The sequence below is a fragment of the Scyliorhinus torazame genome, chromosome 17, assembly GCF_047496885.1.
Source record: "Scyliorhinus torazame isolate Kashiwa2021f chromosome 17, sScyTor2.1, whole genome shotgun sequence".
NCBI lineage: Eukaryota > Metazoa > Chordata > Chondrichthyes > Carcharhiniformes > Scyliorhinidae > Scyliorhinus > Scyliorhinus torazame.
This window is the reverse complement of record NC_092723.1, coordinates 7,588,667-7,615,488: the sequence shown is the minus strand read 5'-3', so window position 1 is coordinate 7,615,488 and position 26,822 is coordinate 7,588,667. Positions and strand designations below refer to the sequence as shown.

Genomic DNA, 26,822 nt, shown 5'->3' with positions numbered 1-26,822 from the left:
ATTTAGGAGTCTGGTAACAGCGGGGAAGAAGCTGTTTTTGAGTCTGTTCGTGCGTGTTCTCAGACTTCTGTACCTCCTGCCCGATGGAAGAAGTTGGAAGAGTGAGCAAGCCTTGTGGGAGGAGTCTTTGATTATGCTGCCCGCTTTCCACAAGCAGCGGGAGGTGTAGATGGAGCCAATGGATGGGAGGCAGGTTCGGGTGATGGACTGGGCGGTGTTCACGACTCACTGACGTTTCTTCAGTCCTGGGCCGAACAGTTCCCATACCAGGCTGTGATGCAGCCCGATAGGATGCTTTCTATGGGGCATCTGTAAAAGTTGGTAAGGATTAATGTGGACATGCCGAATTTCCTTAGTTTCCTGAGGAAGTATAGGCGCTGTTGTGCTTTCTTGGTGGTAGCGTCGACGTGGGTGGACCAGGACAGATTTTTGGAGATGTGCACTCATAGGAATTTGAAACTGCTAACCATCTCCACCTCGGACCCATTGATGCTGACAGGGGTGTGCACAGTACTTTGCTTCCTGAAGTCAATGACCAGCTCTTTAGTTTTGCTGGCATTGAGGGCGAGATTGTTGTTGCTGCACCACTTCACTAGGTTCTCTATCTCCGTCCTGTATTCTGACTCAGCGTTATTTGAGATCCGGCCCACTATGGTTGTATCGTCAGCAAACTTGTAGGAGTTGGAACCAAATTTTGCCACGCAGTCGTGTGTGCACAGGGAGTAGAGTAGGGGGCTAAGTACGCAGTCTTGCGGGGACCCGGTGTTGAGGACTATTGTGGAGGAGGTGTTGTTCTTCATTCTTACTGATTGTGGTCTGTTGGTCAGAAAATCGAGGATCCAGTTGCAGAGTGGGGAGCCAGGTCTTAGGTTTTTGAGCTTTGATATGAGCTTGGCTGGGATTATGGTGCTGAAGGCGGAGCTGTAGTCAATAAATAGGAGTCTGATGTAGGAGGCCTTGTTGTCGAGATGCTCTAGGGATGAGTGTAGGGCCAGGAAAATGGCGCCTGCTGTGGACCGGTTGCGACGGTATGCGAATTGCAGTGGATCAAGGCGTTCTAGGAGTATGGAGGTGATGCGTTTCATCATCAACCTCTCGAAGCACTTCATTACGATTGAAGTCAGGGCCATCGGATGGTAATCATTGAGGCACGTTGCCTGGTTCTTCTTTGGCACCGGTATGATGGTGGTCTTCTTGAAGCAGGTGGGAACCTCGGAGTGGAGTAGGGACAGGTTAAAGATGTCCACGAACACCTCTTAATTGTAAAAAATGAATTGGGTACTCTAAATTCATTTTTTAAAAAGGTGTCAGCTCACCACCTTCTTCTCAAGGACAAAGCCCATGTTCCTTGAACGCAAGTGTCACTGTGAAGTGGGATCTGGCATTTCCTTTTCGGGTTTCCACTGCATTACACTGGGAGGTCCCGGGAGACAGGGGGATCTCAATTTTAGATCAATGAAACGCACTTGATTTGTGCCTGCAGCACTATTATACGTTGATATGCAAGTTTAGACAAAAGATTTTGCTATGTAAAACAAAGGGAAGGATAAATGAGAACTGTTCAAAGTCGGAGTTGCTTTCTCTGAAGTTTTGAAAGTGCCAAATTATATCTCAGCGAAAATGTTTCGGCTCAATCATAAAATTAACAGTGCAGGAGGAGTCTATTCGGCCCATCGAGCATGCACCGGCCCTTGGAAAGAGCACCCTACCCAAGCCCACGCCTCTGCCCTATCACCGTAACCCAACCTGAACTTTAAAAAAATTTTTTTAGCGTACCCAATTAATTTTTTCTAATTAAGGGGTAATTTAGCGTGGCCAATCCACCTACCCTGCTCATCTTTGAATTGTGGGGGTGAAACCCACGCAGACACGGGGAGAATGTGCAAACTCCTCACAGACAGTGGCCCAGAGCCGGGATCGATCCTGGGACCTCGGCGCCGTGAGGCAGCCGGGCTAACCCACTGCGCCACCGTGCTGCCCAACCCAACCTGAACTTTTGGACACAAAGGGCAATTTAGCATGGCCAATCCACCTAACCCGCACATCTTTGGACTGTGGGAGGAAACCGGAGCACCCGGAGGAAACCCACAAAGACACGGGGAGAACGTGCAAACTCCACACAGTCACCCGAGGCCAGAATTGAACCCGGGACCCTGGAGCTGTGAGGCAGCAGTGCTAACCACTGTGCCGCCGTTCCGCCCTGTTTCAATGTAAATTTAAAAAGCAAGCTCACATCACTGATGCTCCAGAAAAAATAAGTTGAAGTGAAATTACCTAACTTTCATCCTTTCCACCCCTCCCAGCCAACCTAGTCCGGGAACAGGACCTGTAACATTAGAGCTTTCCAGTCTCATCAAAGGTCAATCGAATTGCTAATCTATTTTTTATGACTAAATGCTGATTGACATGTTGTGCATTTCCTTTCTTTTATTACAGGAAATGCAAGCAGATATTAAAACTGGTTTGTAGAACACTTGGGTAAGCTAGCCATCCTGTATTTTGCATTATACGCCCACGGGCTGGACTTTTGCCAGGATTATGGTCAGCATCATTTCATCAATTAGTGATGGACCATTTAAATTACAGCTCATTTGATATTATCTAACTCCTACTCAGGGGGGGGGAAAAAACCCTGAAACATCGCAAATGTCAAATCTATCCAGAATTTAATGGTAGCAATTGAAGTTGGACCAGGCAGATCTTGGACAGGTAGATCACCAAATTAAACTCAGAATGTTGGTGACAGGCAGTTCATACATAGGCTTTAAACCTTCGGTCCACGTCATGCACTTTAAATGCTCGGGAAAAACAGGCAGATGGGGCAATGCATCACTTGAAAAACAGCACTACCAACAAAGCAGCACTACCTGAGGATTGTACAGATGTGGACAGCCTTGGTTGTGCACTAGCATTCTGGCCTGAGGTTAGAACCCACAGCCTTTTAATTTGGAGGCAAGAGGCTATCACTAAACAAAGACCGATCATTCGAAAAGAAAAATTACCATTACTTGCAAATAAAACTGCACACATGCCAGGTGGCAATTGACTGTCGTTAACTTATGTGCTGTTTCAATTACTTTTAGGAAAGGTGGCATTTAATCAATTATTTAAATGCTTTAGGATATATATTTTCTATGTTAAAGTAGCTATATTGGTTTTGTTGCAGCATTGAACAATGCACTGAGAATCTGATCAGCACCAACTCTCATAGATGGCTTCCAGTGGTAAACCAGTCAAGCTCTATGACACGAGGCAATTTTTAACCCCATCAGGTTGACCAGAATGTGATCCACAGAGACACGACTGAAGACTGTTGTGCGTGCTCCGATCATAATGATTGGGAAGAATAATTGTGGTGGCATCGTCCTAAAGTAGATGCTTTGGAAGATGTTTTTTCAGAACCCAGAATATATACATTTTACTCAAGGAAAATGGTGCAACATGCAATAGCTATTTGCCTGCAGGCAAAACGTTTACACCCCAAAGTGTCTGAGTTCACTGGTTGGTCAGCTGCAGAAGTAGTTTAGTGATAAACAATAGAGCGGAAACACTGCAGAAATGTACACACAGTTGGCACATGGGATGCTGGAAAAAGACCTTCTTGGTTTGATGGGACAGTCAGTTGCCAAGACCTTTTGTATCTATAAAGCCTCCTTTCGGGAATCCTCACCATGGAGCCCGCTATTCTACACGTCGCAGAATGTTCAAATTCAGACCACATTAAAAATACATACTTAGTTTACACACACGCACACACACAGAACCTACCTTCGACAGGAGAAGTTTTTAATCTTCTACAGATATCCTGAACATCACCATAAGTTTCATGTATTTTACTGACTGCTTCACCAGATCGCAGTTCCATAAGGGTGCGCAGATCCCCGACAGTGCAGCCAAACTCGCCCTCATGATTGCCCTCTGCAACAGAGTTGCCAGGATGGTGACCTGTTGTGTTGCTAGTCATTTTTTCCCCCTTGGAAATGAAAAAGTTTGCAGCTAAAAGTTGGAAGGATCCACACCAGACACGGCAGTCCTACTGGCAGCGCTGGCGGGTGTCTGCAAATTCCAAATTGGTTTTGAACTCTCGTGGCAGTGACGCGAACATCAGCAAGAGTCCAACTTCTCCAGGTCAAGGTGTCGTGAGGAAGTGCATACTACTGTAGCAGCAGCCTAGCACCCACAGCTTAACCTCTGCTCTTGCATCTCTTGCAGCCAGCAAGCTGCTGAGAAAGTCTGAAAGAGAAGGGGAAAACGTGTTAGCAGATGATTTGACTGATACTCGACACACAACTTTTTAAAAACCGCAAACAACTTTTACAAACCAAAGTGAGCTTAATCAAGAATTTCACACTTGTGGTGCAATGCATAGAAAGTTTTGGAACTTCGAAATAACACTCCACATCACTGCTCACCGTTCCCATTCTTAGTTTTGGTGTTGGAAAAAATGTTAATTGTACAAAAGATAAATCGCGGAAGTCAAACATTTGAAACCGAATAATATTAACATACCTTACTTCAAGATATAAAACTATGCAAACCTATAATGTCCGACGCGGGTCAGAATATCAATATTTCTGCCACAAACAATTGTACTAAAGGTCACATATCCTTCATCCCAAACCCTTGGGATTGATAGTGTTTTGGTATGCAGATATTTTTAGATCTACCAAATATAAGGTATACATTAGGCCTTCTCACATGACAATAGCCTATGCCTAGGCGAGCTATGGCCTACAAATATAGGTTGTTTCTCCATTTCCCAACTCTCCACCACCCGTACTTCTTACCTGCTAGCACTTATTACACCCGCAATATGAGATTACGTTGCTTTAACTGCATGGCCATTCAAAAAAAGGTTCTCTTTTTGGATGTGTTCGGTTTTCAGATGTACAATTAAAGGGTGTTCGACCTGCGCCAGTTTCACCACTGGTACTGCTGCCACCCGCTCTCGGTCAGCCCTCCACTCCCCAATAAACTGCATCTTTCGGTTATAAATACCTGAAGCAGTGCATATTGGCAAATAGGGTTAAGGAAAATCCCAAGGCTTTTTACACGTACATAAAAAGCAAGAGGGTAGCCAGGGAAAGGGTTGGCCCACTGAAGGATAGGCAAGGGAATCTATGTGTGGAGCCAGAGGAAATGGGCGCGGTACTAAATGAATACTTTGCATCAGTATTCACCAAAGAGAAGGAATTGGTAGATGTTGAGTCTGGAGAAGGGGGTGTAGATAGCCTGGGTCACATTGTGATCCAAAAAGACGAGGTGTTGGGTGTCTTAAAAAATATTAAGGTAGATAAGTCCCCAGGGCCTGATGGGATCTACCTCAGAATACTGAAGGAGGCTGGAGAGGAAATTGCTGAGGCCTTGACAGAAATCTTTGGATCCTCGCTGTCTTCAGGGGATGTCCCGGAGGACTGGAGAATAGCCAATGTTGTTCCTCTGTTTAAGAAGGGTAGCAAGGATAATCCCGGGAACTACAGGCCGGTGAGCCTTACTTCAGTGGTAGGGAAATTACTGGAGAGGATTCTTCGAGACAGGATCTACTCCCATTTGGAAGCAAATGGACATATTAGTGAGAGGCAGCACGGTTTTGTGAAGGGGAGGTCGTGTCTCACTAACTTGATAGAGTTTTTCGAGGAGGTCACTAAGATGATTGATGCAGGTAGGCCAGTAGATGTTGTCTATATGGACTTCAGTAAGGCCTTTGACAAGGTCCCTCATGGTAGACTAGTACAAAAGGTGAAGTCACACGGGATCAGGGGTGAACTGGCAAGGTGGATACAGAACTGGCTAGGCCATAGAAGGCAGAGGGTAGCAATGGAGGGATGCTTTTCTAATTGGAGGGCTGTGACCAGTGGTGTTCCACAGGGATCAGTGCTGGGACATTTGCTCTTTGTAGTATATATAAATGATTTGGAGGAAAATGTAACTGGTCTGATTAGTAAGTTTGCAGACGACACAAAGGTTGGTGGAATTGCGGATAGCGATGAGGACTGTCTGAGGATACAGCAGGATTTAGATTGTCTGGAGACTTGGGCGGAGAGATGGCAGATGGAGTTTAATCCGGACAAATGTGAGGTAATGCATTTTGGAAGGTCTAATGCAGGTAGGGAATATACAGTGAATGGTAGAACCCGCAAGAGTATTGAAAGTCAAAGAGATCTAGGAGTACAGGTCCACAGGTCATTGAAAGGGGCAACACAGGTGGAGAAGGTAGTCAAGAAGGCATACGGCATGCTTGCCTTCATTGGCCGGGGCATTGAGTATAAGAATTGGCAAGTCATGTTGCAGCTGTATAGAACCTTAGTTAGGCCACACTTGGAGTATAGTGTTCAATTCTGGTCGCCACACTACCAGAAGGATGTGGAGGCTTTAGAGAGGGTGCAGAAGAGATTTACCAGAATGTTGCCTGGTATGGAGGGCATAAGCTATGAGGAGCGATTGAATAAACTCGGTTTGTTCTCACTGGAACGAAGGAGGTTGAGGGGCGACCTGATAGAGGTATACAAAATTATGAGGGGCATAGACAGAGTGGATAGTCAGAGGCTTTTCCCCAGGGTAGAGGGGTCAATTACAAGGGGCATAGGTTTAAGGTGAGAGGGGCAAGGTTTAGAGTAGATGTACGAGGCAAGTTTTTTTACGCAGAGGGTAGTGGGTACCTGGAACTCGCTACCGGAGGAGGGAGTGGAAGCAGGGACGATAGGGACATTTAAGGGGCATCTTGACAAATATATGAATAGGATGGGAATAGAAGGATACGGACCCAGGAAGTGTAGAAGATTGTAGTTTAGTCGGGCAGTATGGTCGGCACGGGCTTGGAGGGCCGAAGGGCCTGTTCCTGTGCTGTACATTTCTTTGTTCTTTGTTCTTTGTTCTTTGTATATATACATGCACAAGCAAATATGGTCCTCCAGTGCATCAAGGAGGCAAATTTGATATCTTAAATTATACATGCTCACCAATCAAGAGCTATACAAAAACCACATGTGATTCTATAATCAAAATACCACTACTTTTACTGCAAACTTTTACTGCAAACCTTCCAGTTCGGCCTTCTACTTCAAACACGGGGCTGTATGCAATGTCCATGCATGGAGACTAGAAAATACAAGTAGAATCATAACACTTCAGCTCCAATGCACTCAGCAACCTCAGGGCACTCCCGCTATTAAGTAATTAGCATCTCTCCGGTTAGTGTAAACTTTGTATCCTGTTTCATCTCACTGACAAACACAGTCCTACCCGACGGTACCATTCCCTCCACCCCTTAAAAGCCCCCAAGTTTATTATTTTTGATCATTGTCTAATTAAATCTCAGTTACTTCAAAAATAAATGAACAGTTTCTTTAAATGCGTAAAACGGAAAGTGCAATGACGCACCTCATGTAATGCGCCAAAAGAAATGCATCTGTATTACGCCGCAGGTAACGTGAAATTTGAACTGTTGGACTTCCGGTGACGTCATGCAAGAGCAAAACACACGGAAAGTGGCTCCCGGCTGGGTCTTTGTTTTTGATCCCACTTACCCGTCTTTTCGGGAACGTTGATGACCTCACGCCCGGCATGGGGTTAGAGAACCGTTCCTCGGCGAAGTCAAGTCGAAAATATTGTCAAAGAAGACCAGCTGTGGTCTGTTGGGATGGTTACAATGGGCGTAACTGTTTGTGTGGTGGGGAATGGGGGGGGGGGGTGGATGATTTGGGCCGGCAGGCAGTCTGCGGGCCTGGCAGGGGAGGTGAGTGCTAACAGCGTCTAAAGGCTTTGCTTTGTCTCACCTTAGGGGTGGTAGTAGGGTGGGCAGCCATCTTAACTGGGCCTGGGATCCGGGAATTTGGGCAGGAACTTTAACTCATGGTGCTGTGATGGGTGACCCGAGGGGGAGGGCGGGGCGAGAGACCCTCGACAAGGCTGATTACCTGGAACGTGGGCAAGGGTGTTTTCCCCATTGTGGTTTTCCTGCGAGAGATTCCTCTTCAGCCACGGGACCAGATCAGGTTGCGGAAGGTTTGGGCGAGCCAGGGTTTTTCCACATGGGGGGGGGGGGGGGGGGGGGGGGGTTGACAGGCGGGGATGATGGTGGCGGACCAAGAGGGTGGTAATGTGATGGTTACAGGTGCACTGGGGGGAGGGGGGGGGGGGGGGGGAAGGCAGTGATGCGAGTGAACACATATGCCCCAAACTGGGACGGTATTAAGTTTATAGAATGGTTGTTGGCTGCCATACTGGAGTTGGATACATACCAGCTGATTTTAGGGGGGGGGGGGGGGATGATTTTAAAAGTGTGTTTTAGACCCAAAGTTAGACCGTTCCAGGCCAAAGTCGCTGGTTATTTCGGGGGTTGCGAAGGTTTTGTCTGCATTTATGGACAAGGCAGGAGGGGTGGATCTGTGGCAGTTTGTGAACTGGGGAGTTGGATGTGGATTCCGAGGGTCAAAGGGGACTAGGTGGCAGGGAATGATGAAGAGACAGTCTCGCCCTCCACGTGGTGGCAGGCATTAAAGGCGGTGATCAGGGGCGTGGTCATTTCGTATAAGGCTGAAATGGATAAGGAGGCCAGGCAGGAGAGCCAGGAGCTGGTGGATGAGATTTTGGTGGTGGATAGGGAGTATGCGAGTGATCCTATGCCAGAGCTTCAGGAATGCAGGAAAAAGCTGCAAATGCAGTTTGACCTGTTGTCCACGGGCCGGGTGGTGAATCAAGTAAAGGGGGCGGTGCACGAGTATGGGGAGAAGGCTCGTCATCTTTGTGTCCATCAGTTGAGACGGGAAGAAGCTGCTAGAGAAATTGTGCAGGTGCAGGGGTCCGGGGAGGAAATTGGTGTCTTCCCCAGAAAAGATCAATGGAGTGTTTTGGTCCTTCTATGAGGAGCTTTATAAGTCAGAGCGGCCGATGTAGGACAGGGGATGTTAGGGTTTTTAAGAGGGGTTGGAGTTTCCGCAGGTGGGAGAGTTAAGGGAGGAATTGAAGGCACCGTTGGGGTCGGAGGAGGTGCGTACGACTTTGGGGAAGATGCAGGCTGGGAAGGTGCCGGGGCCAGGTGGGCTCTCAGTAGAATTTCATAACATGTTTGTGGATCAGTTGGCTCCATTGGTGTTAGAGATGTTTAATGATTCACTGACACGAGGTTCTCTTCTGGATACTATCATCCTCCTTCTAAAGAAGGATAAGATCCCACAGAGTGCCGGTCGTATCAGCCGATTTCTCTGCTTAATGTGAATGCAAAACTCCTAGTGAAGGTGTTGACATTAAGATTGGAGCAGTGTCTTGAGGTGGTGGGCGAGGGCCAGACAGGCATTGTAAAGGGCAGGAAGCTGCTGTCTAATGTGAGGCAGCTACTTAATGTGGTTCTTGCTCCGGTGCTGGGGCCAGAACAAGAGATAATTGTGTCGTTAGATGCTGAAAAGGCCTTTGATAGGGTTTCATAGAATTTAAAGTGCAGAAGGAGGCCATTCAGCCCATTGAGTCTGCACTGGCCCTTGGAACGAGCACCCTACTTAAGGCCACACCTCCACCCTTTCCCCATAACCCAGTAAACCCATCCAACATTTTTAGACACCAAGGGCAATTTAGCATGGCCAACCCACCTAACCTGCACGTCTTTCAGGACTTGTGGGAGGAAACCGGAGCACCCGGAGGAAACCCACGCAGACACGGTGAGAACGTGCAGACTCCGCACAGACAGTGGCCGAAGGCCGGGAGTCGAACCCGGGTCCCTGGCGCTGTGAAGCAACAGCGCTAACCACTGTGAGGGGGAACCGGAGCACCCAGAGGTGAATGGGATTAGTTGTTTACGATTCTGGGAAAGTTTGGATTTGGTCCTGGGTACGACTGCTGTACGCGGCACTGTCAGCTAGTGTGTAAACTAACACCATGAGTTCGGGGCCCTTTAGGTTGTATAGAGGGTCTATGTCTCCATTATTGTTCGTGTTGGCATTGAGCCATTGGCAATTGCCTGGAGGGTCTTGGACAAGTGGAGGAGGACAGGGTATCTTTGTACTCGGATGATAAGACCATAAGACACAGGAGCAGAATTAGGCCACTCGGCCCATCGAGTCTGCTCCGCCATTCAATCATGGCTGATATTTTCTCATCCCCATTCTCCAGCCTCCTCCCCATAACCCCTGATCCCCCTATTAATCAAGAACCTATCTATCTCGGTCTTAAAGACACTCAGTGATTTGGCCTCCACAGCCTTCTGCGGTAAAGAGTTCCACAAATTCCTCCTCATCTCAGTATTAAAGGTTCTGGGATGGTGTCCTCTGGTTCTCTTGTTGTATGTAGGGGACAGTGATATTATGGGATATTGGAGAGGTATGGTTCTTTTTGGGGTATATGTTGAATGTTGGGAAGAGTGAGTATTTGGTGGTTGGTCCCTCGGTTGGGGGGGGGGGGGGGGGGGGCCTGCCTTTTTTCTGAGCCGCGACTAGCTTGCGCTATCTGGGTGTCCAGGTGGCACGGGATAGGGTGCAGCTTCGCAAGTTGAACTTCACTAGTTTGGCGAGTAGGGTGATGGTGGATTTGCAGAGCTGGGACAGCCCACCATCGTCTCTGATGGGTCGGGTGCAGGCAATTAAGATGAATATACTACTAAGATATATGTTCTTATTCCAGTGTCTTCTGGTCTCCCTGCCTCAAGCATTGTTCTGGGGGCTGAAATGGCTTATAAACGGGATTCATATGGGCGGGGTTCCCACCTTGGTTTCGGAGGGGGGTCTTACAGAGGGAGGGGTGGGGGGTTGGCACTGCCAAACCTGTTGTTTTCCTATTGGACAGCCAATGCGGAGAAGGTGTTGGGATGGTTCGGGGATCAGGATGTTGTCTGGGCAAGGAAGGGTCATGTTACAGGTCCTGCCTGGAGACCGCCGTTCACTTATCTGGAAAGGATAGTTTCCAGTGCGTGTTCGGAGGAGGGCAGCATGTCCGGGATATACGGACGGATCATGGGGAAGAAGCAGGTCTCTGTGGAGGAGCTGAAGGCTAGGTGGGAGGAAGAACTGGGTCCCATTTTAGAGGTGGTGACGGGGGGTGAGGCTCCCCATAGGGGGAATGCCACGTCATCCTGTGCGAGGTTAAGTGTGATCCAACTCAAGGTAATGTTGAGGGCCCATCTCAGCAAGGCCAGACTGAGTCGCTTTTTTGAGGGGGTTGCGGATAGGTGTGAGCGGTGCTCGGGGGGCTGGCAAACCATGCGCACACGATCTGGCCTTGCCCCAAGTTGGTGGGTTTTTGGGGGTCATTTTTGTTTTTAAACACCACAACGTCAATGTTAAATGTGTATTTGGAGCCCTGTCCATTAGCTGCAATATTCGGGGTGTCGGACCAGCCGGAATCGAGGATGGGTGTGATGGTGGATGCGTTGGTTTTTGCCTTCTTGATGGCCCAGTGGTGGATTTGTACGACTGGGTGACTTGGAGCTTTTGCATCTCGAGAAGATTAAGTTTACGATGTGGGAATCATTCACGGGTTCTATTGTAGATGGCATCCGTTTATATCTGGTCACTGTTAGCTGTTTTGGGGAGGGGGCTGTTCCATTTGGAGGGGGGCAGGAAGTTATAATTGGTTTGGGGGTGGGTTGATTTTGTTTGGGATGGTTGTTGACGTTGTTGATGCATGCTTTATTGTTTGACTGTTACTTGTGTATAAAATGTTTAAAAACTCAATATTTCCAAAATTGTTTTTGAATTATTGCAAATTTTAATAAAACATTTTTTTTGGAAAGGAAACACTGTTCCTTTAAACGAGTTGAAAAGAAACTCTATTGCCAAGTCAACTGAATTATTTCAATATTTTTCACAACACTATTTATGCCAGTGCAAAGCTGGTTTGAAAAATGCCAATTACTAATATGCAGCCACACACATCCCACCCATCATTGGGATCAGCGAGTTGATCCACCAGATGGAATTGGACAGGCTTGTAATGAAGCAGTATCACTCCCTGACCTTTCCTCACATTATGGAGACCTTGGCCCCAAATGCATGCAGCAAATGAGGACCAGATTTGGACATACTTCACTGTATTCTGAAGTCGAGGCTGGAATACAAATTTATTAAATTTGCAGGGAATAAGTAATAAATGCTAGCCCTACCATCAACGCCCACATCCAAACATTTCCTCAATTTCATAATTACAGAGCACTGGATTAAGGCATGATCAGTAATACTCATCGTTTTGTCAACTGAAGTTCTGGTTTGCAAAGCCAAATTAATAATATTATTTATTATTGTCACAGGCAGGCTTACATTAACACTGCAATGAAGTTACTGTGAAAAGCCCCTCGTCGCCACATTCTGGTATACGGAGGGAGAATTCAGAATGTCCAATTCACCTAACAGCACATCTTTCGGGACTTGTGGGAGGAAACCGGAGCACCTGGAGGAAACCCACGCTGACACGGGGAGGATGAGCAGACTCTGCACAAACAGAGACCCAAGCCAGGATTCGAACCTGGTACCCTGCCGCTGTGAAGCAACAGTGCTAACCACTATGCTACCGTGCCACCCAGAGGTTGGCAGCAATACTTCCCAGGAGCCAGAGGCCCTGCCCACCTCTCGTCATTGAACAGACCAATGAAAGGAAGCAGTATTCAATCTAGTCTCTCCATCCCACACTTCACTCAGTACATTCCCCATCTTTTTCAACACAGAAGCTAACATCATTTAATCCCAAAGGTCATTGCTCCTAAATTAAGATCCCGAGGCAGAAACCACAGAGTTAATTCTGTGAAGTGTAAAAAATAATAATTTTGAACAAAAGCAAGTGCGAGTTTCTAAACAATGGACTTTCCCATTCTGATCCGGTCTGATTTTATCCTTGTGCAAATACAGGGGCCGCCAGGGCAACATTAATAATTCTAACGCCAACGAAGTTCAATTTGGTTTCAGTATTTTCAGAGAGACAAATTTCAAACCAGGGCAATGCACGAAAATACGCTCCTTCATGTGAGCTTCAGCATTTAATGCAGAAATGGCAATATATTTTCATCCAATGAGCAAGGGAGACACCATTTTAAAAAGGTTTAACGAGCAAATGTTCCTGGATGAACGGAGCAATAACACGTTAGGTTTGTATATAGAATATATAGAATTAATAAAGTTTTAATTCTGAAACACATTTGTGGCAAAGTCCTGCTCCTTCACCAATTGATAACTGAGGCCTACGCAATCTCCCCCCACACCCCCCCCTTCAGGGACATGTCAACACAGTTGCTTGGCCCAGCCAACAGGTGGCACACACACATGAGCACTGCATAGTCAGCAGCCCTTAATAGCCTGGTCTCCCTCCCTTGCCTCAGACACCTGGCCAAATTGGCACACTTGTCAATAATTCTTTCCCCCCCCCACTCCCCAAGAGGACAACTGCAAACAGTAAATCGTAACCAGAATTCAAAGCTGAGTCACTCATCTGAGAATCTGCAAACAGGCTGGTGTAGCAGCTATCAAGCCACCTGTTCGTCACTTTTATAACAGCTCCTGTAACCCTTCCAGCGCCAAAAGGTTTGACATCTTGCACAAGCGCCTGGCTTGCATTTGTTGAATAAACATGGAGCTAGCCTGTGTGTGTGTATATACGGTAACTATATGTTTGAGTAAGCAACTTTCGCACACACACACACGTGCTGTTCAGAAGCCCCATTTCCAAAAACACAAAGATCTGTTGAATTTAAACTCGATGCTATGTTGCAGCGTGACATCTCTACTGAAGCACAGGCAAGCCACCTGAATAGAAAACAAAAAAATACTTGCTATTGTCCTCAATGCAACCTCGCCAAGGATTTTGACCAAAAATGTTCTGAGAATGACAACCATGTCTTTTTATTTAAAACTACGGCCATACACAACAGAAAATTGAAACATTAAAAAAAAATATATGCAATATAAAGGACAGGAATGGGACAGGACATTTAGCAAGGTTTCTCTATTTAACACACAGTACTCTTGTGGAGGACTGGAAACAGGAAATGTTACACAATGAAATAGACACAACAGTAATCTCCATCCATTCAACAAATTTAATAGTAAGCAATTAAAAATTACCTGCCAGCACCTGCCTCAAATCAATAAATCACGATCCACTGACAGAACATTTGCTGTTCCCGAGTGATAAGTGCTCATTCTTCACCTCCACCGTCAATGACAAAGGCCCAGAGGCCAGTCATGATGAGCTCGAGTCCCACATCGCCCACTCCCTACTCCTGATGGGGTTTGTTTATGTTTGGATGAAAAAGTGAGTCAGCCGTGGGCCAGAGAAAAATCATTTTGTTCCGTGTAATGTGAGCAGCCTGGAAAAATCTAGCAAGCATCACTCCGCAGTGTGGGGCGAGCAAGGCATGGCTGCAATTCAAGCACAGGCAATTCCGTAGAAAATACTTGACGTTCTAATAAAGGAAGGGCCATTGAAACCATTCAACATCCTCCTTTCCCGGTCACTGCTCTGTTTGGCTCTTAAAAGACACACCGAGTAGAACAGTTATTCACACAGTTAAGAAGATCAAGGATAATGTTAGCACTCCTTAAAATGGGCTAAAGAATTTCAATACCTATTTTGAAAGGTCAGTTGCAAAGAACTAAATAATATCCTTCAGTTTTGTTTGATCTGATCCCACTTTAACTAGTTAAATAGTGAGCCCTGTTTCCAGGCGGAATGGGGGGGGGGGGCAGTAAAAGATTGCTCAGAGGACATATGCAGCCAAATATTAGAAGAAACTCAATTAACATGCTGACAGCTGATGCGCGCTGAGATGAATGACGACATCAATTAATGTTCAGAAATGCTCAAAGTCAGCATCTCGTCATTGCGAATCGCTATTCAATACTGAAAGCAAATAGATATGCTGGCTGCAATTGTTTGCTTTCTTGCATTCCTTCCCTCCACCTTCTTCACTGTCCCTCCCCCATCAAACCTGATCTCAAAGCCTCTATATTTTAAACACTTATGCAGTAAAATTTAGTTTGTCAACCCCAATGCCGCCTGCCACACCGGTTCAAGAGACGACAGCCGGATTTCTCCTCTGTTTACTATCAATTACATTCTGTGGTCAAGCAGGAAATCTATTTCGGTTGGCATAATCTCCCCTTTCCCTCCCTCTCTGGCTGAAATGAAGTGTTCCATCTGGCAGCCAGGCTCCAGAACTAGAAAAACACACCCACTGACGACAAGTCGGATTCAAGGTCAGTCACAACCCTGATCTGAACCATAGCTCGAGGTGACAGTCTTACCATTCTACTGCTGACGCTACTGCGTTACTTTAGTAGTGGGACGCCCTCCGCAACTATACAGCAGCAACTGAGATCCTCCAAATTAAAGTGACTGCTGTTTCGACTGCCACAGCTACAATCATGGGTGCAGCATAGACAACAACTTGCATATAGCGCCTTTAATAATGAAACCTGCCAAGGCACTCACTCACAGGATTATAAAACAAAGTATAACTTTGAGCTACATTAAGGAGATATTAGATCAGATGACTAGAAGCTTGGTTAAAGAGGCAGATTTTAAGTGGTGGCTTAAATGAGGAAAGAGAGTTAAAGAGATGGCGAGGTGTAGGGAGGGGATTCCAGAGCGTGGGGCCTACACAGCTGAAGATAAAGAATAAAGAGTATTGGAGTACAGTAACAGGCCCTTCAGTCCACCAAGCCTGTGCCGATACAGATTCTGATTTAGACCTACTACTTATTGCCCAGACGATCTGTATCCCTCCATTCCCCGCCCGTTCATGTGTTGATCAAGATACATCTCAAAAGTTGCTATCGTGCCTGCCTCCACCACCTCCACTGGCAACGTGTTCCTGGCACTCACCACCCTCTGAGTGAACAACATTCCCCGCACATCTCCCCTAAACTTTCCCCCTCTCACCTTGGCCATGTGCCCTCTTCCACCCTGGGAAAAAGCTACTGACTATTCAATGTCTCGTAATTTTGTAGACCTCAATCAGGTCTCCCTTTAGCCTCCATCTTCCCACGAAAACAATCAGAGTAAATTGATCCTCTCCTCATACAGGGGCTGGTTTAGTACAGTGGCCTAAACAGCTGGCTTGTAATGCAGAACAATGCCAGTAGCACGGGTTCAATTCCCGTACCGGCCTCCCTGAACAGACACCGGAATATGTCAACTAGGGGCTTTTCATATTAACTTTATTGAAGCTGATTTGTGACAATAAGCGATTATTATTATTATTATTATTATTATTATTATTATTATTATTATTATTATTAGCTAACACTCTCCAGACCAGGCAACATCCTGGTAAACCTTTTTGCATTCTCCCCAAAGCATGCACTTCCTTCTGGTAGTGTGGTGACCAGAACTGCACGCAATATTCCAAATGTGGCCTAACTAAATAAAGTTTTATACAACTGTAACATGACCTGCCAACTCTTGTACTCAATGCCCCAGCTGATAAAAGCAAGCATGCCATGTCTTCTTGACCATCTTATCCACCTGCATTGCCACTTTCATGGAACAATTGACCTGAATGCCCAGATCCCTCTGTATGTCAATGCTCTTAAGGGTTCTGCCATTTACTGGATAATTCACACGTGAATTTGATCTTCCAAAGTGCATCACCTCACATTTGTCCAGTTTGAACTCCATCTGTAAATTCTCTGTCCAACTCTCCAATTTAACTATATTCTGCTGTATTCTCTGACAGTCCCCTGCACTATCTGAAACTCCACTTATCTTCGTGTCATCTGCAAACTTGCTAATCAGACCATCTACATTTTCCTCCAGTTCATTTATATATACTTCTGCACTGTAAATTCTAAAAAGAAATATTCTATGATATTACAAACAACAGTGGTCCCAGCATTGATCCCTGGGGAACATCACTAGTTACAGATCTCCATTCTGAAAAATTCCCTTCCACTGTTACTCTGTCTCCTGTTGCTAAGCCAGTTCTTTATCCATCTAGCTAGCACACGCCGAATCCCAAGCGGCTTTTCCTTTTGCATCAGTCTGCCATGAGGGACCTTGTCAAACGCCTTATTAAAGTCCATGTAGACGACATCCACAGCCTTTCACTCATCAAATAATTTTGGCACCTCCTCAAAAAACTCTATCAAGTTGGTGAGACATGACCATGTTGCCTATCACTAACAAGTCCATTTGCTTCCAAGTGTGAATAAATCCTGTCCCTCAGTATTTTCTCCAACAGCTTCCCCACACTGACGTCAGACTCACCGGCCTATAATTACCTGGATTATCCCCACTTGCCTTCTTAAACAAAGGGACAACATTGGCTATTCTCCAGTCCTCTGGAATCTCACCTGTGGTCAAAGGTGATGCAAAGATGTCTGTTATGTCCCCAGCTATTTCCTCTCTTGCCTCTCACATTAACCTGGGGTATATCCCATCTGGACCAGGGGACTTGTCTACCTTAATGCATTTTAAGATAACGAACACTTCCTTCCTAATTATGCTGACATGTTCAGAGTGTTCACATGCCCATCCCCAACATCCGTCGTGTCCCTAACCTCAACATCCGTCGAGTCCCTCTCCTTGATAAATACCGATGCAAAGTAGTCATTAAGGATCTCACCCATTTTCTGACTCCATGGATAACTTCCCTCCTTTGTCCTTGAATGGGCCTACTCTTTCCCCAGCTACCAGGCCTTGGGATTTTCCTTGACCCTGCATGCCAATGACATTTCATGGCCTCCTCTGGCCCTAACTCCCCGTTTGAGTGTGTTCCTACTTTCCCTTTATCCTTCAAAAGCTTTGAGATGTCTAGATTTTATGCATACTTCCTGTTTCTTTTTGACTATTCTCACAATTTCTCCCATCATCCATGGTTCCCTAATCCTGCTAGTTCTGTCTTTCATTTTCACAGGGACATGCCTGTCCTGCACACTAATCAACTGGTCTTTAAGAGACTCCCACATATCAAATGTGGATTTACCTTCAAAGAGCTGCTCCCAACCCACATTCTCCAGATCTTGCAAAATTCTTTCCCCCAATTTAGTACCCTCACTCAACGACCATTCTTGTCCTTATCCAGTAGTTTGCATTTCAAAGAGCCCTGATGTTTTGAATAGAAACTTTGAAACAAATAAAGAATTAATGCATAACCATTTACAAGTGACACTTGTCACTTACATAATGAGATCAATACATTCAAAAAGAACTATTCATTTTGGTTAAATACTTTAATATTTCCGAAATTCATCTTTTAACAAAACGCGAACATTGATGGAAATCACATATTTAATAATAATGATCTTTATTGTCACAAATAGCCTTACACTAGCACTGCAATGAAGTTACTGTGAAAAGCCCCTAGTCGCCACATTCCGGTGCCTGTTCGGGTACACCGAGGGAGAATTCAGAATGTCCAATTCACCTAACAGCACGACTTTCGGGACTTGTGGGAGGAAACCGGAGCACCCGGAGGAAACCCACGCAGACACGGAGAGAACGTGCAGACTCTGCACAGACGGTGACCCAAGCTGGGAATCGAACCCGGGTCCCTAGCGCTGTGAAGCAACAGTGCTAACCACTGTGCTACCGTGCCACCCCACGTTCAGGTGTTTAAAATATGCAAAAGCTGAACTGCAAGTTACAAACATTCACTCAACTCAAGAGTTTCTTTGAAATGTATAGTGGTGATACTGGACAAACCTCAACATATCAAGACTAAAAATCAACTTAGTGGTGTGGGGCGGGGGGGCGAATGAGAAGAAAGCGGGGAAAAGAAGCACTGAATTGTTTGAAGGAACAATCATCGTCAACACACTGGACGGCTTCTCCGACACAGCGTTTATTGCTGAGCACGACTCCTCGGAATCAGCTGCACATTTCTCAAACATTGGCTTTTTTAAAAAATCACTGTAGCTGTAGTGACTGACTGCATTGAGAGAGTTACCCAAAACCCTTCCCTATGAAATTAAAGTTATTTCAAGGCTGCAGTGTTTACTTGCCATTCAGATAATAGTTACACACTGCTTGACCTTCATTCTTGCAGTTTATAATGCCATCTGAACTGATGGATTAGATTACTTTCTCGCCAATTGCTCTCAGATAACCATTCTACTCTATTTCTGGAACACACTTTTTGCCGAGCGACCAACGCAACTTCTGAATTTTCAATACCTAGCGTGTGCGAGGGGTAGTTATCCTGCAGGTATCCGCCAAACTAATGTTAATGGAATCCACTAACTGCAACTTTTAAAAAAAATCCATATGGGAATACTCAAATTAAAAATTGATCCGACAGATGTTGATCGTTCTCGATCGATCTAGAAAAAATGGATCCTGAGCTAAACGATCCATATCCTCAGCCTGACAGCTAGACCGGCAGGAATTAAATTCTCACGCTTCTGAACGTGCGCTGCTGTAGACTGATCAAAGAACATAAACTCATTTTAAACTTCAGAAGCTGAAGAGCAATGAACAGACATGCCATTGGAAACAAGTCATCACGCATGACACTTGTGCAGTTCGCAGGAGCAGCAGCAAGTGAAAACATCTCAGCCCCAAGACAGCTCTGCAGGAGGTCCTGTGGGGTAGTGCGCTAGGCCCAGTCGCCCTCCGCTGCTTCATCAATGACCTTCCTCCCATCTTATGGTCAGAAAGGGAAATGTTTATTTGATGATTACGCAAGACTGTTCAGAGCAAATCATAATGTCTCAGATACTGACAGAGCTTGTTTCCATGTGCAGCAAGGCCTGGTCAACATGCAGGGTTAGGTTGGTTAAGCGGCAAGTAACATTCATGCCACACGAGCACCAAGAAACTACCATCTGCAACCAGACAAAATCTCAACGTCTACCCTTGATGCTTGACGGCAATACCATTACTGAATCCCCCACTTTCAACATCCTGCTGGTTACCTTTGACCAGGAATTGAGCTGGACCAGCCCTATAAATACGGTGGCGAGGGGAGCAGATCTGAAGCTGGGAATTCAGTGGAGAGTAACTCACCTCCTGATTCCCAAAACCTGCAGCTCCACCATCCACAAGGCACAAGTCAGAAGTGTGATGGAACATTCTGCCATCACCTGGATGAGTGCAGCTCCAACATTCGATAGGCGTGAGACATCACCCAGAACAAAGCAGCCCCGCTTGATCAGCATCCATTCACTTAAACATTCACGCCCAACACCACCAGCAGCGACACCCATCGACAAAATGCACTGCGGCAACACATAGTGGACTGGTCGACAACACCTTGCAAACCTGCTACTTCCACCACCTAGAAGAGTGGTATTGGAGAAGGTGGCACAGTGGTATGACAGAGGCCCAGAATAACGCTTCAGGGACACAGGTTCAAATCCCACCACAGCAGCTGGTGGAAGTTTAATTGAATTAATAAATCTGGAATATAAAGCTAGTCTCAGTTGTAGGGACCATAAAACGATCGATTGCCTTAAAACCCGCCTGGTTTACCAACGTCCTTCAGGGAAGAAAATCTGCCATCCTTGCATGTGACTCCGGATCCAGGGCAATGTGGTTGACTTTTAAATTCGCTTTGCAAAGGCCTGGCAAGACTCAGTTCAAGGGATTATTAGGGATGGGCAACAATTTTTCAGAAATATGCTTTACTCAGAGACTTTATCAACAGTACACACAAAACACGGATTTGGAAATTATAGCAAGTTCAATAAGATTCAACTCATCTCCAGACAGCATGTACAACTCCCAAGGTGCCTTCAATAATTGTCATCATCTTGATATTTACAATACATATTCCTTGACAGGCCTCCATGCGGTCAAGGGGCCTACACGGATTCTCGCCTCTGTGTACATGGCTGAAAGGGCTTCGACTGTGACCTTCCCCATTGTGTCTCGGTAGTGGCTGCCCCAAGGCTTAAGTGTGTCCCTCAGCACATTGTCCTGGACCTTGGAATGTGCCAGTCAAGGATAACTCTTTGCAGTAGAAGACCAGCAGGTTTCAGGCAGACCGAAGAGCATTTTTCTCTTGAGCGGATTATCCTCCTCCCGCAGTTGATCTTCATCTCATGCGCGTCCCCAGGAACAGCCCGTAGGGCACAGAGCTCTGCGTCACATGGCTGCTCGGGATGAATCCCAAAAGCTACTGCGTCTCGTTCTACAGACCTTATTTGCAAAGGCATGTTCCAGAGGAGGCGGCCAACAGTTTCTTCAACACCAGACACCTCAAAGGCAATATGCAGAGGGGGATAAGACTCTGGGCATGTAAGAAGCACCTAACAGGAAGAGTCTTTCTCACCACCAGCCACGCTACACCTTGGTGCTGGTTTGAAAGTTCTGGCGATGAGACATTATACTAAATAACTCATCTGCTCAGGGAATCATCTGACTCACCACCTCCTTTTGACACTGAGCCTCTAGAACATTACGTACAGATCACTGCCTGATGGACTTGTGATGAAAGATTTTTTCTGCATAACCGGTTATATTACTGGGTCTAGTAATATGTATGGTTACTAGTTGCTGTTGATGCAGATGGGCTGATGGTGTGATCCTGGAGAAACCACGAGTCTTCAACTTAAAGTAAACTAATTTATTAAGTAACGATTAATTATATTTGAGTTCGACACTCTACAGAACTATCACTAAAAATCAAGTAATTAAATATTAATGTATTAACTGATTCAAAACCACAAGTAATAGCTATGGTGTGATCTATCTCTCATACACTACTGCGGTCTAGTCACTCCTGGGTTGAAAGAGACCAAGATCCTCTGCGAGCTCATACTTATAGTGGGATCTAGTGGTGCCCAGTGGTAGTGTTCCAATTAGATGCTATAATTAACCCTTTAGTTATATACATGTATACATATCATTACATAACCTTTTCCATGTGGTGGTATGGCATGGTCCAAATAAATGTTCCATGGCAATGTGGCCAGGCCCATTCTGTGCAACACCGAGGATAGGTAGAATCTCAGCATGTACTGACACTTGGGTGTTTGGGTACTGAGTATCTAAGCACAGCTTGATGCGGCCATACCAGCGACATCCACATCCCAAAGAATATAAGAATAACGAGAGTAGCTGACACTGCGGTAAACACCATCACCTCCAGGTTACACACACTAGCTTGACCTGGAAGCATTTTATGGTTCCATCTCAGTCACTGGATCAATATCCTGGCATTTTACTTTCTGATAGCACTTTGGATGTATCTGCACCACATGGACAGCAGCAATTTAGGTGTATGGCTCACCACAACATTCTCAAGGCGAGTTTGAGATGGACAATTAATGCTCGCCTTACTAGCAACACTCCAAATACAAATGAGGGAAAGGCTTAAAATCCAAACAACCGGTCAAATCCTCCGACGCCTTAGATATTTGGGAGTAAAACTGGGCCGCGTTCCTCTGCTTTTATCTTGGACTACAAGTGACACAACACCGCAAAGTTTCTTCCAAAAGAAAATTATTTTCTTTAGTCTATTATTAAGCTTAAATGCCATTTAAACCAACCCACAGACATAACCTTTGGCCTAAATCATCATTCCCTGATTAAGAGAGCAACAGTCAGGACATGACGCATGCATATGGCCCACTTACCACCCCTTGCTTTTGCATCTTTCATGACAACTCACCCAGTATACATGGAAAGATCTCAGGAGCCATGCTGAGATTAAATAAAATAAAGTAGCTACTTCAGACTACTTTAAAAAAACTCTTTCCTAAAAACCCATTCACTGCATTTATATTCCTTCAACTACATAATCCCATACAAAAACAAATATATTTTAAAAATAAATTTAGTGTACCCAATTCTTTTGTCCAATTAAGGGGCAATTTAGCAAGGCCTGCACATCTTTCGGATGGGAGTGATAGCCATGCAAACACGGGGAGAATGTGCAAACTCCACACGAAAGAACAAATATTTAATTGAAATGCTTAATCCCTTTTGAAAACAAGCATTGGAATTCACCGGGCCACTTCAAGGAGTCACTTGGATCTCCAAACTGTGAAATGAAAAGCATTCCACTATGATAACAGAAGTTTGCAAAATCAGTCATGCAGCACAAATCCAGTAATGATAGGCCGTAGGCTTGTGCCAACAGATTGACAGTGAGCTGGCACACAATTTAAAAAAAAACGCTTCAAAACTGGTGTTTAAATGTTTTGACAGCTTGACAGTTGTTTTTGGCAGTCCAGACAGTTCCAATGCCTTTATGCACTTTTTACACACATTTATGTCCACTTTTAACAATCCCAAATGGTGCCTTACCTCATCCAGAGGTGTTTCAGGATCATATCCAAAGGTAAATCCTGCCTCTCAAAGCCAGTAGAGTGTGAAGAAGGATTGAACGTTGTGGCGGGCTTAAAAGTTGACAAATCGCAGGTCCAGGTGAGCTGCACCCAGACTGCTTTGGGAGGCAAATGAGGAAATTACAGGGGTTCTGACGCAAATTTTTAATTCCTTTCTGGTCACCTGGGAGGTGCCAGAGGATTGAAGGACAGCTCATGTGGTTCTTTTCAACAAAAAAAAAAAAAGGGTGGTAGAGGTAAACCAGGGAATTACAGACCAGGAGAGTCTCACATCAGTGGTAGGGAAACTATTGGAGAAAATTCTGAAGGAGAGACTCTATTTCCACTTGGACAGGCAAGGTTTGATCAGGGATAGTCAGCATGACTTTGCCAGAGGAATTCCCCGACCTAGGCCCATTCCAACTTTGTTTAAAATAAAAATGTCAAAAACTTGCATTTATAAATGGATACAATCCAGGAATTATGATGTTGAAAACAATTAACTCATGTTCAACCACCACAACTTCTACACAAATTAGAACGGAAAACCACAAACAACACAGACATGGGATGGCAATAGAAACATCAGGCTTGGTAGAAGTAGATGAACTCAGAGCCTTTCCACAGATTCCACCTGAATAATGGATACAAATGACCAGTAGTCTTGAACCATGAATTTGGAGGTGAGAGACACACAATCAATGTCTTACTTCAGCAAGTGACCAAAGTATTTTTCATTAGGTGATAATACCCCTGTAGCAGATTTGTTCATATTTCTAAAGCAGCTATGACTTTCCAAATGTAACTGTCCAAAAACCTGGAATTCCACCCATGTACGAAAAGTATTCATGTGTTTCGCGGCTACAAAAATTGAGAAAAAGATTCTTTATAAAAAGCCCTGCTAGTAATTCAGTCTAGTCAACTCATCATCGGCATGCTGTCCTACTCTACTGGTTTAATGAATTCAGCTCTAACTTGTGAAAGCCGCACGGACATAAATTTGAGTTCATCCAAAATTTTGACTTTATTCTGACTTACACCAAGTCCCATTCATTTATCACCACTGTGCTCACAGATCCACACTGATCCCTAGTTAAGCAGCATTTTTATTTCAATATTCGCAAGCTTGTTCTCAAATCCCTCCAAGGCAACTCCACTCCCATCTGTGCAATCTGCTCCAATGCTGCATCTTTCCAAGATAACCACACTCCTCCAGTCCTGGCCTCTTGGGAGCATCCCCGATTTTAATTGCGTTACCATTGGTGGCCATGTTTCAGTTGCCTGTGGAACTGGCAACCCTCTGGAATTCCCACCCATACCATCTTGACAGGGCGGAACGGTAGCACAGTGGTTAGCACCATCGCTTTGCAGTGCCAGGGACTCGGGTTAGATTCCCGGTTTGGGTCACTGTCTGTGCGGAGTCTGTACATTCTCCCAGTGCCTGCACGGGTTTCCTCCGGGTGCTCCGGTTTCCTCCCACAAGTCCCGAAAGACGTGCTTGTTAGCAGAATTGGATTGGATTGGATTTGTTTATGGTCACGTGTACCGAGGTACAGTGAAAAGTATTTTTCTGCGAGCAGCTCAACAGATCATTAAGTACATGAGAAGAAAAGGGAATAAAAGAAAATACATAATAGGGCAACACAACATATACAACGTAACTACAAAGGCACTGGCATCAGATGAAGCATACAGGGTGTAGTGTTAATGAAATCAGTCCATAAGAGGGTCATTTAGGAGTCTGGTGACAGCGGGGAAGAAGCTGTTTTTGAGTCTGTTCGTGCATGTTCTCATACTTCTGTATCTCCTGCCCGATGGAAGAAGTTGGAAGAGTGAGTGAGCCGGGTGGGAGGGATCTTTGATTATATTGCCCACTTTCCCCAGGCAGCGGGAGGTGTAGATGGAGTCAATGGATGGAAGGCAGGTTCGTGTGATGGAGTGGGCTGTGTTCACGACTCTCTGGACATTCTGAATTCTCCCTCTGTGTACCCGAACAGGTGTCTGAATGTGGCAACCAGGGGCTTTTCACAGTAACTTCATTGCAGTGTTAATGTAAGCCTACTTGCGACAATAATAAAGATTACCCATCTTTCCAACTCACTTTTCTCATTTAAAACACTCCTTAAAAATCAACACTTTTGGTCTTCTCCAATATCTCATGTAACTAAGTGTTGAATTTTGCTTTAGAATGAGTCATTCTATTACATTAAAGATACAAGTTGCAAGGTTTGCATAAAAGTGTTAGACCAGTTCAGAGATTTCATAATTGCACATATACCTGTTCCACTGATCTACTTATAAACTACATCCTATCTCCAAACACATGATTAAATTTCGTCCTTCAAAATGACAATTTATAAAATCAAGAGGATTTACTTGCATAGATCCAAACAGTACATGTGCCTGAAAGAATGAAGGAGGTCCACACAAAGGTAAGGGCACATTTCCCCAAATCGTCAAGGATAAGACACAGCAAAATATTAAATGTACAAAGGTTAACGCTGGTTCTAGAACTTGCCTGCAAACCAACATTTTCCATTTTGTTTTGCAATTAATAGAATGGATACTGATGGAAATTGAGAAAGGCAAATTTGATTTCAAGAAGACGTATGTGCTTTTAATCAGCTATATAAACTTCTCATTTTCCTTTGGTTTATAAATATTGATAAAGTATGCCCACAATCATTTGTATAACACACTTATTGGGATGGCTAAAAACTACCAATGTGCTTAATCTGCTGCATCAGCAATGCAAGCGGCAAGGTTGATTTGGCAATTGATATAAAAGGCTTCATCCGGTAGTTATCCAAAATTCTATTTGAACAGGAGCAGACAAATGAGAAGCACAATTTTAACCCTGACCATCAAACAAAATAATAATAATCGCTTATTGTCACAAGTAGGCTTCAATGAAATTACTGTGAAAAGCCCCTAGTCACCACATTCCGGCGCCTATTCGGGGAGGCTGGTACAGGAAGGTAGAGCAGACAGGTCGTTAATGTTAGTACCTTACTGGTGTCACTGATAAAACCTGCACCCAGCCTCACTTTAGCCATGTATATTTTGGAGGTCGCTGAGGAACTCAGGCAGACGGGGGGGACCTATAACAACAGTCAGGGATAAATGATAGAAGCTCAACCAGTGGAAAACCAGCTAGTTTAACCCGGTCTGACCGGTGCCTCAGAGATGTCGAGGCAGTATTCAAAGAGACACTTGCCTGTAGATAATTGGAGCTTCTACTTTCCAAATTGCCTCTTTCACGTTCGATTTTGCCTCGTCACCCTCGGTAAGCTTTTACCTGCTTGTAATGTGTGCTATTTATTGTCATTTTCATTTGTAGGGGGGGAACAGTTACTGAAAAGGAGGAATTGCAACAGCAGCTTGAACAACCAGGACCTGCAGCAGCTGAACCGATTAAAAGACAGCAGGTAATGGTGCTGCCTGTAGCAAGACATACTGAGCACAGAGTGTTCAGGCCAACAATCACTTTCTTGGAGCTGTCTGAAGGGGAGTGCGTCAGGAGCCTTGCACTTCCCCAGGCAGGCTGCTGTAGGCCTCGTGCCAGCAGGTCAGGAGCAGTCAGGGTCACCACCTTCTTCAAAGTAGCTCCTTTCAGTCTGCTGCAGGGGCATCTCC

The 26,822-nt window shown here is 45.2% G+C and overlaps 1 protein-coding gene across 5 annotated transcripts in view; it reads right to left on the bottom strand.

The window, feature by feature from the left end:
* LOC140393675 (plasma membrane calcium-transporting ATPase 1-like) overlaps positions 1–14,220 on the bottom strand; it is a 182,490-nt gene extending 168,270 nt beyond the window's left edge. The window contains exons 1-2 of one of the 5 annotated variants that reach the window (XM_072479964.1): positions 14,037–14,220; positions 3,769–4,233 (exon numbers count right to left, since the gene is read on the bottom strand). In XM_072479964.1, the coding sequence (XP_072336065.1) occupies positions 3,769–3,964 (196 nt within the window). In that variant the 5' untranslated portion in view covers positions 3,965–4,233; positions 14,037–14,220. The remainder of the gene's footprint in view (positions 1–3,768; positions 4,234–14,036) is intronic. The other 4 variants (XM_072479963.1, XM_072479961.1, XM_072479962.1 and 1 more) reach the window with 4 other exon arrangements.
* Positions 14,221–26,822: the final 12,602 nt, after the last annotated feature.